The 20595-nt window shown below is 46.1% G+C and overlaps 2 protein-coding genes across 3 annotated transcripts; one reads left to right on the top strand and one right to left on the bottom strand.

Annotated features, from left to right (window-relative positions):
- Positions 1-842: 842 nt before the first annotated feature.
- On the bottom strand, positions 843-11746 carry EARS2 (glutamyl-tRNA synthetase 2, mitochondrial). Its single transcript, XM_044980515.1, has 9 exons — positions 11466-11746; positions 9173-9328; positions 7625-7814; positions 6666-7138; positions 5010-5118; positions 4159-4312; positions 2936-3066; positions 2593-2728; positions 843-1923 (listed from the first exon to the last, which is right to left on the bottom strand). Exons 1-9 carry the CDS (start codon positions 11716-11718, stop codon positions 1840-1842), a joined length of 1686 nt encoding a protein of 561 aa, XP_044836450.1. The 5' UTR covers positions 11719-11746; the 3' UTR covers positions 843-1839.
- Positions 11747-12418: 672 nt separating this feature from the next.
- On the top strand, positions 12419-20393 carry UBFD1 (ubiquitin family domain containing 1). 2 transcript variants are annotated; one of them, XM_044978831.1, is made up of 7 exons: positions 12419-12538; positions 12969-13250; positions 13368-13576; positions 14799-14864; positions 15041-15146; positions 18123-18205; positions 19950-20390. In XM_044978831.1, exons 1-7 carry the CDS (start codon positions 12511-12513, stop codon positions 20058-20060), a joined length of 885 nt encoding a protein of 294 aa, XP_044834766.1. In that variant the 5' UTR covers positions 12419-12510; the 3' UTR covers positions 20061-20390. The 2 variants fall into 2 exon arrangements, with proteins under 2 accessions (XP_044834766.1, XP_044834767.1); XM_044978832.1 differs by having other exon boundaries at positions 12451-12538; positions 12972-13250; positions 19950-20393.
- The last annotated feature ends 202 nt before the right edge of the window (positions 20394-20595 follow it).

Below are 20595 nucleotides of genomic sequence, written 5' to 3'. Positions count from 1 at the left end.
GAGCTAAGGTCTGCACTTCCGCCACCTTGCCATTACAGCAGGGAGGGCATAAGCAAATATGCAACCCCCCCCCCAATCTAAAGATCTGCAAACCACAAGTAAAACATCTGTCAATGACAGCACACACGGTGCACCTTCCCCAGCAGAGAGCCCCACGCTTTGAATGTGGAACATTTCCCAACCATCTCGACTCCATGAGCCCCCTTTCCTGACAGACTAAAAGTGCGCTTCTCCCAAGGCTTAACACAGAACATACAGCTCAGATCTGAGCTTATTTTTGGAACATGTTTGAGTGGCCATCAGTTCTCTACGGAGCAAGTGTTAAATCTGTGGGATACACCCAACCTAGTTCCAGACTTTGCATGTCACTATATTCAATTTGTCGCACTTACGTTATCCACAAGTAAACTCGCATATGTTTAAAATGCAACACTTGGAAACTGAGGCGGGGGGGGGGAGGCACACAGTAGCTTGGTTCCCTAGAAAGCACCTATCCATGATAATCCAATACTTCCAGGGAGAAAGCTACTACCCACACTTCTGAAAACACCTGATTAACAAGAATCCTCAGAGCCTTCTGGCCTCATCATCCAGTATCATATTCACATTTAAACATTTTGCAGGTCAAATTTCAAATAGGACTTCAAGCAGTATTTTTGTATAGTCTCTTACACAACACAATATGCATTCTCACTCGGATCGCTCAATTCCCAACCTATCCCATGGTTTATAGAGAACTTACTACATGTAAAACCAAGCAGGGCCAATGTACAGTCCTTGAAAGACCTGGACACTTCCCCACCTCAAATGCACTCCAACTGTTGAGAGAAGGCCACAGTAAAACATTTACAGATTTTTATTATACGAAAGAGTTACACACTCACTTCACATTTAGATACAGCTGTACAAATGTGCCTGATTTCTCTGCCATGTTAATGTGTGTGTGGGGGGGGGGGGGGGGTTTGTGGGGAGGCAGGTAAGGTTCCTGTGTCCCAATTTCATGTCAGAATGAAAGTGCATTTGTCCAAAAAAGGGGTTTTAAAAATCAAATTGCTAACTGGAAATGATAACGTTCACTGTGATATTCTAGCACAGAAACTGCTGTTCGTTATCTTTTCCTGGGTCCAGTTCAAAAACAAAAACATCGGGGACTTTTTTAAAAAGTAGAATTAAGTATTCATGAAAAAAGCAGGTTACAGTGCTAGAAAAAAAAGTCCTCGAGTCACCCACAGAACAGAGACAGTGGAATGTGTACACTTCTTTCACACAACAATCCCCACCAACATCCATCAAGCCAGACTTGGAAGGGCATTTTGTATGGCTAAGGGGATCAAATCTACATTGCCCATTTACATGTGATCTCTCTGCTCATATTGCCAACTGGGGGCTAATTAGCATCAGCTGTGATGGTTTCTGGGTCATGTGGACATAGCTCCAAAATGAGATCACCATGCTGGTGGCTTATGGGAAATCAAATAGCCATTAGAAGTAACCACTTTCAGTCACTGCCAAGCTAGACTTGAACATACAGTTAAGATGAAGGACTCCATATCCCAATCTGAATGCCAACCTGGTCCCATGAGATGAAGACAATGAAGCAGGTTTGAATCTGAATTCAGTTGCACCCCTTATATGAACTAGGTTATGCCTCATGAAGACACACAGAGATCTGCAAGTGTGCTGATGGCACTCTCACAAATTCAGCACAGTATAAGGCCCAGTTCCTCTGAAATACTGTGACCACAGAATTTAGGCCAGGGTACTGAAGAACACATGGGGCTCGGAGTATCTGAAGGGGAGTGCTGTCTGCTGGAGCCATTCCCTCTAGGAAGCTTCTTGCTAGTTGGAGAGTGCCTTCTTTATCCGTTCACACACTTCTCTAGGTCCCAAGGAAACCATCATCTCAGCAACGCTTGGTCCGTGCTGAAAACACACACAAAAGACACTGCACAAGTGAAAGCCAGCACTCTGTTGTTCTACTCACATTCCCACACTGCGCTCATCACAAGGCTCTCAGAAGTTGGAGTTTTTTATGTTTTTCCCTTGGTAGCATCCAGCGGGTACAAGTATGTATCACTCTATACTGGAGATGACTGATTGATGAGTTGTCAGTCACCTGCGATTAAAATATCCTGAAATTTCTAATATAAGACTCTGGTTCTGTCGCCTGGGAAGAAAAGTCCCCAACATCAGGCCAACTTCGCTGCTGGGGTAGCGCCATCAAACTCAGGATTTATGCCACGAGAGAACTCGCCCTGGTTTTTATTCATTTTGGACTAAATGAGGAATTTATTGTTGGTTATATTATGAACTATGACACACACAAGAACCCAAAAGCTGACAACGCCCCTTACAAAAAAGCCAGCTGCCTTTCCAACCACAGGTTTGCAACTCTAGGGGGATGGCTTGGTACCTCTTGCCTTTCTTAGCATCCCTCTCTGCCAAGGAGCTTTTTTCACATTAGCACATTCACTTATTACAGTAACTGAGAAAAACACACAAAAGATTTAGCACTGAAAAGCCTATGTCTTATGACCAGAGAGCAGGCTGTTATTACTGGATGCTAAGGTCTCAACTTCAAATGGCTTTTACCTGCTGTCCACTGAGGGCCAAGCGGAGGAGTTTCATCATGCTGCTGTACTCGGTCCTTCTCATCTGCTCCTGCAGGCCTCTCAGGTCTTCATTTAACCCTTCTGTAGTCAGAGCAGCAGTCTGCCCTTCCATCAGCCTTTGGGAGAGAAGATGCCCTCTCAGTCTAGTGACACATGGAGGTGAGGAATTCCCACTGACAGTAGGAGCTGCCCCAAATGACCCTTTTGCATACCAGCAAACTATTGCTTTTAGGAGACTAAGCACTACCTCAGGAGCACCAGAAAAACAGTAGCTCAGATAGGCAAGGGATTATAAAATGATGCGAGAGATCTGAAAAACTTACCCTATGACTAGCTTTCCTATCTCATCTACTTCTGCTGAAATGGTTTGCAGCTGCTCTCGGGACACTGAGGGCCTGACCCATAAGTAAGAATATTCAGGCGCCACCAAGTTCTTCAGGCGGTTTATGTGACCCTGCGGGATGGAAAGAAGGGCTGTCAAGGCAGCTGAGGGAGAGAAAAGATGAAGTCTATTTCCAGCTAGATGTCAGGGTGGCAAAGGGGTCATTCACCACTGCTCTGCACTCTCACCAGTTCAGAGGGCGGAATGCTGACACTTGGCTTGGGTAGCATTTTACACCCACTTTCCACTGGCGTAAATGACAATGTAAGTGCTGGGCAACAATGAGTCAGGGCCAATGAGCCTCTGTAGGATGCCAGCGGTAGAGCAAGCAGGCTGAGTCAGAGCAGGACTCTACAAATGGCTCCCCCCACATTGACTCACTGAGGGCAGAAGCAGGAAGTCACATGAGTAATTTAGTATTTGCTGCCATAGTGAAACCACATTTTCAAGAGCCACGGTATTTCCTGCCTTTCTAGAGCAAGATGTGCAGTGACCCCCAAACCCGCAGTGATCTCATGGGGCTGGAGTGTAGGAAACCATGTGGCCTTGCTCATGTAACATTAGGCAGGGCCATCATCTCCTCTTCTCCCACCTCAGCCCCTGCTTTGCCACCTCCTTTAAGATGAGGGCTCTGAATTAAGGAACCCCCTTGATTTAACCACAAAGTACCACATGTGACATCGCTGGAAACATGCTCTCCCCATTTAGCCCCAGAACAGGCAGAAGGTAGGCAAGCTTCTCCAACAGCCAGCCAACGCGCCCTGGAGATAACCAACCTCCTGGGGCAAGAGAAGGTCCATTCAGTCCTTGGACTCTCTACTGAGACCACCATCTGTGATGGTGGGTTTGGTAATACAAATGGCTGCTCACTACCCAGCAAGGTCATTCTGCATAGACATGCAGGTCTGCAAAGATAGTGGAGATGCTTGGAGTGTCATACCTGCAACCTGGACTGACTCCACCGCTCCATATTCTGGCATTAAGCAGGGATGCAGGTGTCTAGAACTGGCAGAATAGGACCTCTCACTGTTTGCAAGGCCTTGGAGCTTTAGAACTCAAGTTCTAGAACTGCCCAGAACCTGGCTGGGTTACCTGTAGAGCTTCTGCCCTCCCAACTCTCTACTCCTCTCCCAAAGGGCACTACAGCTTTACTGCTTGTCATACTTTTCTCAGTAGGAGGACTCGCTCCACATAATTCTTCTCTAGAACCTCTCTGTCCACAAGCCGATCGCCGTAGACCTGCTCCACCTGCATCTGCAGCTCCATCACCAGCTTTCGTCGTAGCCTCTCATCTCCAATCTGCTGGACCAGGTGAATCCTGCACAGAAGACAGAACCATCCCAATGACTACAGACCTCTTTGGCTTAGACTCAGACTAATGAACGTCATTATACAGTGTTTACAAAATAAACCCACAGAATCATTTAGAAAAATCCACATTAAAGTGAGTGTAAATATTCAATAGTCCTCAATACACGGCTCTGGGAGAAAGTGGGGCACTTCACAGAGGTACACCATTAATAATGATAATTTTTAAAAAGTAATTTCTCACCCAGACTTAAGTCCTTGTATTCTCCTTGCAACATGGCCCATCTAGCTAGGCTTTCCTACCATGACCACCACCATAGTATCCAAGCTCCTGGCACATGAATGCTAGTGTGATTAGGTGGTTGGGTCAATTCCCCTCATTTGGTTTCCATTCGCAGAATGGTGGATTTCAGGGCCTTGCTCCATCAGGTGAAAGAGGAAGGGAGCAATTGCGCTGAACCTTCCTTTGTGTGCAGTGGGCAGGACGCTTACATGGAGCTGCTGGAAAACTATTTGCTTTTCAGTAGATGGAGGGGCGCTCAAGGGAGAGAGGAACCCCAACAGTGGAGAATACAGAGAAGAAATCATGAATGGGACAGCAGGCCAGGGGACCAGGTGGACTGCGTCATCAGGTGAAGCTAAGTACACGAAGGGCAATTTTTAGAGTTGGTTGGTGATGAATAAGGTGCTACACCCAACTGTCATACCTGTTGAATTCTGGGAGTTTGTCAAGATCCAGCAGGGCTGAGTGGGTGGTAATTCTGCCCACGTCAAACTCCAAGATCAGCTCCTCCAGCGTCCTGCCCATCTGATTCCCTGCAAAATAACCCAACAATGGCATCATGCATTCACTCCCATGGAGAGCTAGTATCACTGCTGTTCATCGTAGCAGGGAAACAGTGACACTGGAGGGTCCCTCCACACCTCCTCAGTGCCAACACAGAGCAGGGGACCTTCTTAAAAGAAAGGCAGAGCCCCCATGGCAAGACTTTGTGCAATACCAGTCTCATCCTGAGAACAGACTCCGTCAACTTTTCTACCAAGTCTCAGCTATAGGCAGTGCCCAGGGAGTTCTGGCTGTTTTAAACGGGTGATAATGAATGAAGCATTCGAGTAGAAGTGCCATTACCTAACAAATAATTTCCCCTGTATCTCTAACACCTGCCCATGCAGCAGTCGGCCCAGCAGCGCCAGTGCAGGGTACCCAGGCCATGTCACAGCAGCACTGAATTGTTACAAAGGTTGGGGGGAAAACACTGATTCAGAGCATTACTGCGAAGCTTCATAGAACAATACTGCATCTCCTACCCACCAGACAGCCTGGAGAGCCCTATGGCTGATTGGAACCTGGGACTTTCCCCTCTGGCTTTTGCCATTCTGATTCAGTTCTTAATGAGAAATCATCTTCACGTTGCTCAGCCCATCAGCAAAAGTGTTCAGAGGGAGAAAGTTTCAACCCCTGGGAAGGGGTTAATTCGCAGTGGGGTTCCTGAGCCACATGCAGGAAGTGCTGTCTTGCTGAGACATGAGACTGTTTGAGACTCCTGCAAAACCAGAGTCCGAAGGGGAGTGACTGGCCCAGCTTCCCATGGACTTTCAGGTTAAACAGGCAGGGGAAAATCTTTAATGTCGTGTTTTAAATACTAATCAGAGAGCGGAAGTGTCCTTAATGGTCCCCAGAGGAGCTGCTGCTCCCCTGCACCCCACCTCCAGCTCTTTTCATTTTACAGTGAAGCTGGTAATAGGTAATAAAGGTAATAATTGGAGATATACCAATCTCCTAGAACTGGAAGGGACCTTGAAAGGTCATCGAGTCCAGCCCCCTGCCTTCACTAGCAGGACCAATTTTTGCCCCAGATCCCTATGTGGCCCCCTCAAGGATTGAACTCACAACCCTGGGTTTAGCAGGCCAATGCTCAAACCACTGAGCTATCCCTCCCCCCGAGTGCTGAACAGACACTCTTGGGGACTGAAATCCTCTAGCGTGGGCAGCAGGAGGGCAAACTTTCCCCACTCCACCCCACCCATGCTCTGGAGGGGCCACCTCCCAAATGAGGAGAGGGAGAGGGTTAATCTCCATAATCCATTCCCTCTCTGCTGAGATTGTCACTGGGTGGCCGTTGCCCACTAGGAACTGGACTCAATTTTAAACAGCTCCCCAGAGGTATCCTGACCCTTGTCACTCTTGTGGGGACTTTAGAGGAGCTGGCAGCATTTTGGTTGTAGAGACCTTTTTGACCCCCTTCGAAGAGAGCTCAGACAGTGCTGAAACATTAATACACCAAATCTTTCCACAAGCAGCAAACTTGTCAAGAAGCCAGATCTAGGGGCAGCTCCCAGTGTGTCGGGCCTCTCCCCAGTACCTGCAAATCCAGAGCCGCAGTTGGTGATGATGTCCAGTAGAGCTTGTGGCAAGCAGCCATCTTGAACAAAATGTTCTAGAAAAATGTCTCCCTGCCTTTTGGACAGTTTACTGCCATCTTTGTTCAAGAGTAACGGAAGGTGGCCAAACCGAGGAGGGTCCCAGCCAAACGCTCTGTAGATAAGAAGGTGCTTGGATGTTGAAGTAAGCCACTCAGTTCCACGCAGAACGTGGCTAATTCCCATGTGATGGTCATCCACCACATTTGCCAGGTGGTATGTGGGGAAGCCATCCCCTTTTAAGATTACCGGATCACCTTCCACGGTAGCTACTTCATGCTTGCTCCATCCATAGACCAGATCATGAAATGGCTCCACACCTTCCTTCAGCCGGAAGCGGACCACGTAGTCAGAGCCCTGCGCCAACTTCTCAGCCACTCGCTCTGAGCTCAAGTGTCGGCACCTGTTGTCGTACCTTTTGGGACAGGCGAGCAATGGTCTTGGGTCAGTACCACTGGCAAAAGGTCATTTTTTTCTATTCTAGTCTGGATCCTGAGTTCCAATCTCAGCTCTGTCAACAATTCACTTGGGGCTGGGTCACCTCACCTCTATGCCTCAGCCCCTCGTTCTGTGAGGTAGGGATAACGTTTATCTACTTATACGCCTCACTGGGAGGGTGGGGGATTGAGAAGCTTGGCCAGTTAATGTGCGTAATGCTCTTTAGAGACAGTATGTGCTATATAAATGTTAAACATGGTCATTTAGGCTAGAGACTGGGACTTTCTCTTCAACAACAAGATACATTTGGAGCTAAAGTCAAAGTGATAAGTAAGAGCTCTAATTATTCTGAGCTGTTAATGCCTTCAGTGCCCCTGTATTTGGGCAGCTGGTGTCTCAGAGTCCAACGCCAGAGACTTCTTAACTGGTTTTGCATGCACGCACTCCACAGGAAGCCCCCTACCGTGGTGTCTGCCGATTCCGTAGCGCATCCTTCTTCAGCAGTTCCAGGCGCTGAGGGGTGCAAAAGCAGCGGTAGGCAGCGCCATTCTCCAGAAGAACCTCGCTGGCTTTCTTATACAGCTCAAGTCTATGAGACTGCTGGTAGGGCCCGACCGGGCCTCCCTTGTGAGGGCTTTCATCAGGTGGGATACCTGGAATGCCAGAGTTATGGGATTTAACAAGCTCTCAATCCAAGGTCAAATTTGATGACAGAGCAATCAACAGGGATCAGAAGGCAAGAGTTTTACTTTGGAGTGTGTCCACAGAGCACACTGCTCACACGCAGCATGGGACTCTACTTGGTGAACTATAGCGGAATCTTCCATAGTCATCAATAGTGTTAGCATTTATAGCAGGGGTGGCCAAACTGTGGCTCACAAGCCACATGTGGCTCTTTTACAGTTAAAGTGCGGATCACAGTCCCACCCCATTCTCCACCTACTAGACTTGGGTGAGGAGAGAGCTTGGGACCTCTGTCTTGCAGGAAGATGGTGGAGTAGGGGCTTCTGCCCAATGGGGAGGGGGGCCTCGGGGAATCCAGTCCTGCAAGGCACACCTGCTGGGGCTCAGGGCTTCAGCAGGAGTGGGGCTGAGGCCCTTAGCCCCAGCAGGTGCCTCCTGCACGGAAGAAGCCCCAAGCCCCGGCAGACCTACTCTTGAACTTCTGAAGATTGTCAGATTCGGCTCAGAGGGTCAGTAAGTCTGGCCACCCCTGGTTTATAGTCTCTTCAGGTTTCCAGCCACTGGCAGGTGAGACCATCACAAACTGGCAAATACTTGAACAGGTCTAATACATTTCAAGTAGCCGAGTGTGGCGGTACGTAAGTATGGGCACATGCACACACCTTCCTCTGGTAAGTTACACTATCTTCACAGAAATACAACTGAGATTTTAGAACCCATTATTTTCTCTACTGTAAAGTTATTTGATTACCAGAGTACTTGGAATTCTATCTTTAAATATAAACATGCTAAACAGAATTTACAGTAACACCATCTTCTCAAACGCTCACCATCAATGTAGTATCTTTAAAACTCATCCAAGCACAAAAAGAGGCAAAGGATGCAGCCCGGGGACTGGTGTGTACACAGATGAACGGCCACCTCTGAATCTTATAAGACATGTCACAGAACCCTTTTTTGCAAATTACACACACACACAATTTTTTTTAACTCATGCTGAGTTCTCTTAGTTCCAACTCCTGGCCTTTTCACCAACCTCCCACACACCTCTTTGGTAGGGATGCATCTCTTTCCAGGTAAACATGCATGGGTCCTTCTGCACAGGATAACCAAAGGACACTCACCTAATCATTAGCTAAAGTCTTACTACAATAGGACCCTTCTGGCTCCTAGCCCTTTATGATAACCACTAGATCAATATATTGAATAGCAAGGGACAGTGCTGACAGGATTTTGAATTTTAGTGAGGTTCTTTTTAATAGTAAAACTCTTCATGGTGTAGATTGTTTCAGTAGTTAAGAAGTGAAGTGCGTAGATTGGAAGTTACCTGCCCAATCCAGCATATCTTCTATTCCTTCCGCAGCCCCAGCCACCACGCGACTTTGATCCGTATCTTCCAGTCTCAAGATAAAAGCCCCTTGGTGTTTTCTGGCAAAAATGTAATTGTACAAAGCAGTACGAAGGCCACCCAAGTGCAGAAAGCCTGGGTTATCAGAGCGAAAACAGAGCAAGTCAGGCCAAATTAAATACAATCGACACAGAGGTTTTTCAACAGGAGCTGTAAACTATTGTTTATGAGGGCATTGAACACATTCTTGCACCTGAACAGCACAGTGAAACAACAAATGGCTATGCAGGCCATTAAAGCTCTGTCTACACTAGGAAACTGAAGCACTGATGACTGGTTTTCAGAAATGGCTTCCCTGAGCTGGTGCTGAATATGGTTTAAACGAATGTCCACTGAAGAAAGCCAGTATCAAAACTCTTTCCGAAGGCATAACTAGCTTCTGTCTTCCTCTCTGAAACACTGAAGAGTTTTGTGTGATCTGCACTAGCACTTACACAAGTCCCAGTACTGGTTATGGGGATCTCATATGGAAAATTATCAGCAGCTGTTCAATTTCCTACTACAGACAAGTCTTCAAAGAGAAAATATGCAAACTGAGGGTCAAAAGCAATGGCATACTAAAGGCAGGGTGGGCTGTGTGATCACAAGAGTCTGCACGGATTGCCAACTCTGCCCAAACATTGGCCAGTTTGTAATGATCCCATCCTCTAGCTGAGGCCATTAGTCAGTGCTTCTAGTTACAGAGGAAGGAAATTGCCCTCTATCTTATTTATTTGGGAGACGTGTATCGCTGGGGCAGAACACTGCAAGATCTTCTCCTGACTCAGCATACAACATACCCATATGCAGTTTAACTGATCCCTAATGCAACTAATTGCAAAGTGTGATAAGACAGAGAAGGGACAATGTCACAGTTTGGTGTAAAACGTACATTTTTTAAAGGTATTTAAATGTTTTGGGAGCCTTCACAGATGAAAGGATGTAAATGTCAGGTATCACAGAAGTGTTTTTATGAATGTTCAGTTTCAGTTCAGAGGGTTTCCCCTGCAACCCACATTAAACAAATCCTTGTAGCAAGCTACAAAAGAGAACCTGAAAACAAAAAGGACTAAAAATAGACCAGTATATTTTCACTGGGAGAGAGTGCTAGTACCTAGCATGCAGAACTAGCCATCTTAGGCTCTGTTATTACAAACCACTCAGCACTGACACACTGAAGTCCATGGGGCTCTATACAGGCTGAAGGGCTCATACAGATAGAATAGTTTGTCAGATTGTGTCCTTAATTATTTTTAAGGCACCTATTCCTGTGACATAGAAGTGGCAGCTGGTAGTTGGAGTTCCATTCTCAGACCTGCCACAGGCACAGACCTTGTTTAGATACAAAACTTGTATCAGTTTACTTTTTTTAAATATATCTATTTACTTAAACCACTACAAGTCTCTGTGTGGATACTCTTAAATCGGTTTTCTGTTGCTTAGATGTATTGCAACTTAAATTGAGAAGGAATCAGCTTAAAACTATATTGACACAACCCAGCTGTAAACATTGGTTTAACTAAATCGATTTAAGACATTTATTCTAGCTCAACTGATGCAACTTCAGTGTGTATACAAAGCCTTTGCGTGTGACCCTGGGCCTTTAAACTCAGGAGAAGAATGATATAATAGAGATCTCTCTCACAGGGGCATTGTGAAGCTTACCTAATTGTTTATAAAGTACTTTGAAAACTTTTAAATTGAACGTTTCTCCAGAAGTGCAAATGCCAACAGCAGGTGGGTTTGGAAAAGAGCAGAAAATATTATTGATGGGGAAGGGTTATTAAACAGCAACTTTTAAAAAATAATTTCTGGCTCTGTACTAGATGAGTGATTTTTATAGTTTAAGTTAATATTTAGATTCCAAACGAGTTTCACCATTCTATTTACATCCCCACTCCTGAATCACGACAAATGAGGCTCATTTTTAACTCGCATCAAGTTTATCCTCTCGAATATGAGCTACATTTCGGTAGTTTTGGTTGAGTTTTCAGGCACTTTTTGAAAGTCTCAATGGGTGTTTCAAGGAGACATTTACAATTCTCATTCAAATTACCCACACCCCCCCGCCCCGCGAGTGTCCCTTCCAGTAGTGCAGAACCCCCCCCCGCCGCCGCCGCCGCCCGGCCAGTAATGTGCTATCCCAGTATGGGCAACTTCAGACGGAGGCAAGGACAAGGAACTCTAACCCCAGCTGCTACCGCCGCCCTGTGCTGGGACTGGGGTCCTTTACCTGTGGGGCTGGGCGCGAACCGCACCCTCACCCCAGCTCCGCGGGGCACATCCCCCGCCTGAGACGACACCCCAGCGCCCCGCGGGGACAGCCAGCGAGGAGCAACCCGCAGGAGGGGCCCGACTCCCCGCAGCGCAGGCGCCATAGAAGAGCCCGTTCCGCCACAGCCCGCATGGAGCTCAGCACACACGTGGGTGCGGAGAATTGCATCCGGGTTGGCACAGCCAGCCAATCGGCGGCGCCCCCGCCGCATAGGGCGGGGCGCCCCTTAAAGGCGCAGGTCCCCTCGATCTTACTCCTCCGGTCCAGGCACTGTTGTCGGGCCCTTCGCCGTGTCTAAACGGGGGGGGGGGAGTGACAAGTCACTCCGCACTGGCCAATCATAGCCCCGCACCCCGAATAACTCCGGTCCTCTCAGGGGCCGCGGGGGTCAGGCTGGAGAAGTGGCACCTTTCACCCTCCCCGCCAGTAGCACACGGGCTACGTTGCTTCGCAGCGCGCCATTTCCCGGCGAGGTGTCAACGTCACCTCTGCACGGGCCCCGCCGCGGCCCGGCCCCGTTGCGAGCCATGCCCCGAGAGCGCGGAGCCAGCCTGCTCCGGGCAGGGCCGGTGGCGCGCGGGGGCCTGCGGCCAGAGCCGGGGGGTAACGCCGGGCCGGGCTGCGTGTGGCCCGAGCCCTCCCGTCCCGCTCCCCAGGGCGGCAGCTGGTGTTTGGCGCGGGGCCTGTCAGGCGCCCGGCACGTTTCGGGGCGCGGGGTGCAGCAGCCGCCGGCCCCGCCGCCCTGGGCCCACGTCCTGCCCGCGCGCCGGGGCTGAGGGGAGCGGGCCCAGCCTGGCGACGGCGCGTGGCGGGACTGGGCTCCGAAGCAGCGAGCGCCGCGGGAGGGCTCGAGCTTAGCCGCCTCTGGTGGTGGAGGCGGGGTACGGGGACCAGTAGGGGCCAATCCTGGGCGAGCGGGGGCGGTGTACGGGGGCCAGTAGGAACCAATCCCAGCGCCCGGCGTTTCCCAGCACCCCCCGCGGGCGGATTGTACACAATCATCATGGCCGCTGCCTCTGCCTCCCCTGATGGTGAGCGCTGGTGGCAGCCGGGGCAAGGACCGTGTGGGGACGGGGCCTGGTGCCGGGGTCGGAGGGCTGCCCCCGAGGCTGCCATGGGAGGATAGAGGCCCGGGAGGGAAGGCGCAGCCCGGGCAGCGGGGTGCCGAGACCCGGCAGCGGGGGGAGCCCTGGCAGCTGCCCCCCGCCGTGGGAGGGGGTGTCCGAGTCTCACGGGCACCTGGGGGTGGCGTGTCCCTCCCCCGAGACCTGGGCCCTGGTTCCTGGCTGGAGGCAGCAGGAGCAGAGGCGGAGGAGCGAAGCGGCTGCCTTAGTGCCAGTGTCTCTAGCCCCGAGGAGCACGGGGACGGGGGAGAGCGGAGCCGCCGGCGGGAGACCTCAGGAGCGTTAATCGCCCAACGTGCCTCCCTCTGGGCTTGTCTGGGTCTGTTTGTTTTCTTAGAAGTTGATGAACCTGGTATGGAAACAGAAGCTCAGAAACTGCAGCTTAGCTGTGGAGATACTGGGGAAAGCAATTCCGCCGCTGCTGGAAAAGCCTTGGAAATGGACCAGCTGCAAGAGGATTCAGCCATTTCACAGGCTTCAGTCAGCAACGGTGGCGATTCCGAGACTGAGAAGGATCTAGTAGAATTAAAAATCATTTGGAACAAAAATAAATATGATGTGAAGTTCCCGCTTGACAGCACAGGGGCTGATCTGAAAGAGAAAATCCACTCACTCACAGGTAAAATGTCGAGTATGCAGCATGCAGACATAACTACTTGCCATATAGGTTTGTTTCTCTTCTGACCACAAATATACGCATAGGGGTTTAAAATGCTCTTTAATTCTTGCCTCTTAGGCCTTCCACCCACTATGCAGAAAGTCATGTTTAAGGGACTTCTACCAGAGGAGAAAACATTACGGGAAATCAAAGTAACAAATGGTGCAAAAATAATGGTTGTTGGTTCAACTATCAATGATGTGCTAGCAGTAAATACTCCCAAAGAAGCTGCTCAACAAGAGGTGAAATCTGAAGAAAATAAAAAAGAGCCACTTTGTAGACAAAAGGTAAGTGATGTCTCAATAACTGTTGGCATAGGACAAGGAAATTTGGGCTCCTACAGTTCTTGTGTAACATTATGTTCTAACCCTTGGGTTCTATTCCACTCTGAAGTAGACTATTTCTTACTTACAACCAGTATTACAAGAAGGGGCCAGCACAGATGAGTTCTAACAGAACATTCTGTGATATTGGTATCTATCTAGTCCAGTGGAAGCCCTGGATTCGCAAGGTCAGTGCTGCTCTGGTGACTTATGGAGCTCAGCAACTCAGTAAGCCAAATGATAGTAGCAAGGATTCACAAGAGACAAGCTTCATATTCCATTTTTAGTCTCCTCTTTTAGGTCAGGTGAGCAAAAATTGGTTGCTGTTCAATCACTAATGTGAAACAACGTAATGATCTTAGTCCCATTCCTAGCAGTCTAGTTTCTCTGTTTCCAAAACCACCTTCATAGTTGGCACCTAGTGGTCCCTTTTTTGGCAGCTTCATCAGCACAGAGAACACTGAACTCCTCTAACATCTAAAAGTGTTCCCCCGCCATAAGAAAGTTCAGCTACAGTGTAAGAAAGCATGCTCTCATGGCTGTGCTGCATCTGTGGTAGAGCTGAGTAAAGGGCTTTTAATTCTAGTTGTTTTCAGCCACATATCTTTCATCAGCAACAAATTCCATTAAAAGTTAATGTCCACTTTTGGTCTGCAATTCTTTTATGAAATATGCTTTTGTCTTTTTATAATCTATCATAGTTCACATTTACTGTAAATTTCATCATTCTTCAAAGGTACTCAGCAAACTTGTCAATTGCAAGCATGTTTTTCATAATTACTAGTGCTCTAATTTATTCTGGTTTTGTTGCTCTGTTACTTTATTAAATCTAAGGATTGTATTTCTGAAAGTCATTGAACATAACACCTGATTATTACAATTGTCTCGCTAAGGGATAACTCCTCTGTGATATTAAACTGGTGCCTGGCTTCTGTACACAATAGAAGACTTTTTCCTTTTTTGCATCTTCTTTAGGTTTTGATTCACAGTATTTCTTTAGACAGTCATAAAAAAGCCTGTTAACTTTTAAAACTAACCAGTTTCTGTATGATAAATGACTTTTACCCTATTTAAAAAAAAAAAAAAGTTACATAGAGCTATTGCACGGTATTTCAGGAAGTGGTCCGGAGTAAATTAAAAGCTTTATGTCACATTTCAGTAGTCTAATGTCTGTTTTTCATTATAGCAACACAGAAAAGTATTGGATAAAGGAAAACCTGAAGACGTGATGCCTTCTGTTAAGGGTGTTCAGGTAAGTTAAATAACCTCTTGGACCACTGTCCTGATCAGGAAATACGCTACCAGCCCATTGATCATGCTCTCTGATACTTTTTCCAGATTTGTTCCCCCTGCTATCTTAGTACTCTGCAGCTTTTTCTTGTGCATTTTAAGTCTTGCATTTTCACTTTTCGTATTGCATATTTTTAGGAGCGCCTGCCAACAGTGCCCTTGTCCGGCATGTACAACAAAACAGGGGGGAAAGTGAGGCTGACCTTTAAACTAGAGCAAGATCAGCTGTGGATAGGCACTAAAGGTAAGTGACTAAGACTATTACTCCAGGTATTGACTAGTTGTGTATGTACAGACTAGACTTTAAGGTCAGAAGAGACCATCATGATCATCTAGTCTGACCTCCTGCACATTGCAGGTAACAGAACCTCACCCACCCACTGCTGTAATAGACGCATCACTTCTGGCTGAGTTACTAAAGTCCTCAAATCATGATTTAAAGACTTCAAGTTATGGAGAATCTACCATTTACACTTGTTCAGACGCTGCAGAGGAAGGAGAAAAAACCCCAGGGTCTCTGCCAATTTGACCTGGGGAAAAATTGCCATATTTGGGGTCAGGACGGAATCAGTTAGACCCTGAGCATGTGTGCAAGACCCACCAGCCAGACAACTAGGAAAGAATTCTCTGTTGTAACTCGGAGCCGTCCCCATCTAGCGTCACGTCTCCGTCTGTTGGCGATATTTGCTGCTAGCAATCACAGACCGGGTACATGCCATTGTTGGCAGTCCCATCATAAAGATCAGTTTCAGTAAAGAATAAACGTTATTAAAGGAATAGCTCCTGCTCTTTTTATATGAATCATTCAAAATCAGATGTTCACTGTTTCTTTCCCAGATAGGCTTTCTTCAGGAGGCTGAATATTACAAAATATTTTACATATTTGTACTTGGAAAGCTTGAGTTTATTTGTGTTACTATGCCATAAATAAGGTTAAGATTTTGTCATGGTTATTTTTAGTAAAAGTCACCGACGAGGTGGGCAGCACCCACCACCCATGGGGGCTCATTGCTGTGGGAGGCGGGGGACCCCGGAGCAGCTCGGAGCTCCAGGGCCAGCGCCTGGGAGATCCACGACCTCTGTGACATAATCTTATTCTTAGCCATAACTCTCAATTGTGGATTATAATACTTAGCATTCATAACATTTCTTATCTTCAGAGCATTGCATAAGCAATTTAAACCCCACAGTACAGGGAGGCTCAGTGACTTATCTAAAGCCACAGAGGGTCTCTCTCAGAGCTGGAATACTGCTAGGAATACTGGCACTGCTCTCATTATCTGTTCTAGGAACTGAAATGAGTTGGGTGACTTGTTTCAGGGCTGTGCAATTGCAATCTAGTTTAGAGATGACAGCATGTGCCATGGCAGGGAATTCAATTTATAATCTTGAAGACAGGCCAGCAGGAGCTGAAAGTGCTGTGGAGATAGCACAGTGTGCGGGGGACATCACTCTCAAATAACCCCTTTGCTTCCAGATAACTAAAAGAACCCATGCCTTGCTCCCCTTGGCCAGAACGGGATGATGCTGCAAAAATGGGGGAGAAGAATGTGGGGGGACTTGTTGTCTGAGTAGGAGAGCTTAGCTGGACTGTTCTGTCAGCTTGGATAACAATTTCCTGCTGCAAGATAATAATAATTAATACTTTTATATTGAGCTTTGCAAACATTTGCAAACCTTAGCTCCCATGCAGCACAGGTCTTCTTCCAAAGCCTAGCAGAAATTGCTGGCTGGGTTCTGTGGGCCTGTGATGTCCAGGAGGTCAGACTAGATTACCATTATGGTCCCTTATGGACTTAAAATCTATGAATCCTGTGGCAACACCCAGTACGGTGACTTCATTTTTGTTGGGCTAAATGATTGTTGGAGAACTAGTCCTATTACAGCATGGGCTGGGTGTTGGTGCCGTCAAGTCAGAATTGCTCTCCGTTTCATTATTGATAGGTGTGTTCTATTGGCTAATTAGTGTTTGAATAATTACTTACCTTTCCCTCTGCTACAGATTTTGAGGATTAATATTTCAAAAGCACCTTTTGATCCTAGGGCAAACAACTTCCCCTGGCTATGCCTCATTGACCTGTCCATTTCAGAGATGTTATGAGAAGTAATCAGTTAATGTTTGGAGGATGCAGAATAAGTGCCAAGTAATTTCCTCAGTGAATGATCATCCTCCCATCAATTTGATTGGAATTGGTCTGTGACAGCCATAGGGTCAGAGTAATTATTGCATTAAAATGGAGACTATTGGTTTACATTTTTACATTTTTGTCTTCTCTATGGTGTAACAACAAAATGCCTCTGCTGCTGCATTTCCTTATGTATCTTTTCCGAGCAGTTGCTGCTTTCTGCATGGCACTTCAAAGGGTGTTCCTCACTTAAGGTGTGCATTGCTTGGCTTATCTTCTATAATTACAGCTTGTTTTTATCTGTGTCCTGTTCTCAAGAAGAGGAACTTAGAGTGTCAGACTGACATGGGTGATGGAAGTAGGAATTAAGAGGAAAGATTTTAGTTTAAAGTCTAAAGGAAGAAGTGAGGACATACGTCATAGATAAGAAATGGAAGAAATCCATTGTGAGTCCTGTCCTTTAGTAATTCCTCTTGATCACAGCTGACTACCTAATCCATTATTTTTTAATGTTATCATAGTCATTTTTTCAATATCTCTTGTATTTTCTCTCCCTTCTATACTCTTATTAATATTTCCCTTCCTATCATTTTAATATCTTTATAATAACCACTACATGCAGTCTTGTGCTGGAGACAGGACTAGATCTTGATGGAGAGTTGTACACTTTTCCATAGCTCAATTCTGCAGAAATTGGAAGGATGAAAAGAGTTAATTGTTTTACACACTTAGATCCTGATCCCACATACATATATGTACGTGCTTCACTTTATAGTTGTGAGTCCTATCAATTTTAATGAGACTGCTTACAGTAGTAAAGCTAAGCACATGCATAAGTGTTTGCAGGATCAGGGTCCTATATTGGTTGGTTGAAGAAGATTAAGTTGTCAGGTATTTAGAGGGGCTACCTGGCACAATATGAGTCATCAAAGTTTAGGTGGCAGGGACTGGGATTACTCTGAATTGCTTGCATGCTGCTACCCCCTGTCCCTCCCCCAACAGGAGTGTGAGAGGTGGTGTCTGAAGTCAATACGAAGCACTGTAGCAAAGCACTGCTGATATATCAAACATTATTTTTATCCATTTTAATGTAGAGAGAACAGAAAAAATACCCATGGGGTCCATTAAAAATGTGGTGAGTGAACCTATTGAAGGACATGAGGATTATCACATGATGGTAAGTAATTCCTCTGCTTAAGTAATAATGGACTAATAACTTGATGCCTAATACATTGAACAGGAGGTTTAAGTTAGAAAAAGGCCAAGGCTGACAGCCTTGAAGGTTTTAAATGCTTCTAAAAGGCTTCCCCTTCAATATTGTCTGCTATTGCAGAGTAAATATTCTGAGCAATATGAGCTGAATGCTTGCCATGACTTTGGGATACTGAACCATTTCTACCCAAGCTTTAAAGCCATTTAAAATCCTATGGCTTGAAATGAGGGCACAGCCTCAGTCAGAAATGTTCAAATTTGGAGCATTTCCTAAAATGGTGTATCATTATACTGGGGGACAGACTTTCAGAAGAGCTTAGCTTGTTGTGTGCAGATTGGGTGTTGAACTCTTCTGAAAACATAGCCATAATCCTATCTGATTTTATTATATTTAACATTTATCTTTTCAGTTTCTTCCTTTGTATCAACACTTGTGTTCCTAACGTTGAGGCCACATCTTTAGCATTACTTTCCACTAAAAAATTCTGCCAGAACAATCTTTAGCTCAGTAAGAACTTAACTAACAGTTACAGTAGGAGAAAGTTAGTAGTCCTAGAGCAGGGATTGGCAACCTTTGGCACGCGGCCCGCCAGGGTAAGCACCCTGGCAGGCCGGACAGCACATCCCTCAGCCCGCGCCACTTCCCACAGCCCCCATTGGCCTGGAGCGGCAAACCGATCGGCCGAACCTGTGGACACAGCAGGTAAACAAGCCGGCCCGGACCGCCAGGGTGCTTACCCTGGCAGGCCGTGTGGCAAAGGTTGCCGATCCCTATCCTAGAGTGAACTTCTATCTGATCATTTTCTCAAAATAAACACTTTGTGGTGATGTTCCTTTGTCAGAAAAGAGATTAGCTCTTAGGTTACTGCTGGTATTATTTCCCCATATCTGGTTCTGCATTAATTCCTGTTGCATTCATCTTCTCTACTTGCCTCAGTGGAGGTAAAGAATTTTCCCACCCTCCATTTTAATGTATTGAATCTCTGAAAGGTTGGTAATGTGTTTAGGAAAGTGATACATATCAGGCAAGGGTAATGTCAATTCTGCTATGGGGCTTTTTAAAGTCCAAGAGTTCCTTTTTTTCCAGTTTAGGCCTTTCTTTTAAAGAATATCACTGTAACTAAACTTTGTAATGTTGAGATAAGTTTTAGACAGAAATTCCACTTCTTTCTTTGTGGGAGGAAAGGGGAAAATGCCCTGAGCAAAAAATTATTATCTGCAAGAGGAAGCTGTTCCATGCCTTTTCCAAGCGTTCCATTTGTGATCACTCGGATGGAAGAGCAGCCTCTTCAGATTAGGGCATAAACTGTTGCTCAAACCACAAGGATAGAGACTGTTGCCACTTCGTAGTTCTCTCTCCTATTTACATCAGTCATAATAAATAGATAACGGTATTTAACATTTAAATACAAAATACTTGCTGAAACTTCAACTGCTACAATGTTGAATGCAACTGCCATCTGCCTCAGCCCTTGGTTGGCTTCTCAGCCCTGTGCACTGAGTTAACTGGTTAGATTTTTTTCTAGGAGTTGTGCTGCAGATTCTGCTCTGAGTATGAGGTAGGGGCATTTGGAGGAGGGCAGTAGTCACAGTAGATTAGATTAAATTAATTTCAAAGTAAATGAATTGGCCATCCAGATTGTCTGACACGACTTGTTCTGTTTGTTTCCAATCTGTAAATGCTACCTGTTGTCCTTTTAATTTTGCAGGCATTTCAACTGGGCCCTACAGAAGCATCTTACTACTGGGTCTATTGGGTACCTACTCAGTATGTTGATGCAATCAAAGACACAGTACTGGGCAAATGGCAGTATTTTTGAAAGCACGTTCACCTCTGGCACAGGAGACTGGCACAAAACAAAGGACACTGCTGGGAGAGGCCTCCGACATCCCTGGATGTGACAGTCCTGGAACTTTATTAATAAAATACGATATAACGAGGCATTGACGGAAGCCAGAGGTGATGTTCTTTCACCATTAGTTTACTTTTAACTTAAAAATTTCAGCATCCCTTTTCTGCAGTCAGCTTCAATCATATTTAAAGTAAATACAATGGAAATCAATAAATCTTAATTAATAAAACATTGTGTGTAATACACTTAAATCTGCTTAGAGTAGATCTTCCAATTTAGTTTTCAGAAGAAAATATTACAATGTATTGTTGAGGATTTTTTACTTGATTTGAACAAAAGACAAATATTTTCATAATTCTTAAGTTACAAACAGACTTAATTTAGTTATTTGGTTGTGATTGAGAGTTTGAAAACAGTTTTTAAAAATTTTTTAAACAGTATGCAAAATTGGGGTTTAGTAAGCCATATTACGCTGGCCCTTTTATTTCAGGTTTGACTTCTT

The sequence above is a fragment of the Mauremys mutica genome, chromosome 11, assembly GCF_020497125.1.
Source record: "Mauremys mutica isolate MM-2020 ecotype Southern chromosome 11, ASM2049712v1, whole genome shotgun sequence".
NCBI lineage: Eukaryota > Metazoa > Chordata > Testudines > Geoemydidae > Mauremys > Mauremys mutica.
This window is presented reverse-complemented; position numbering and strand designations above follow the sequence as displayed.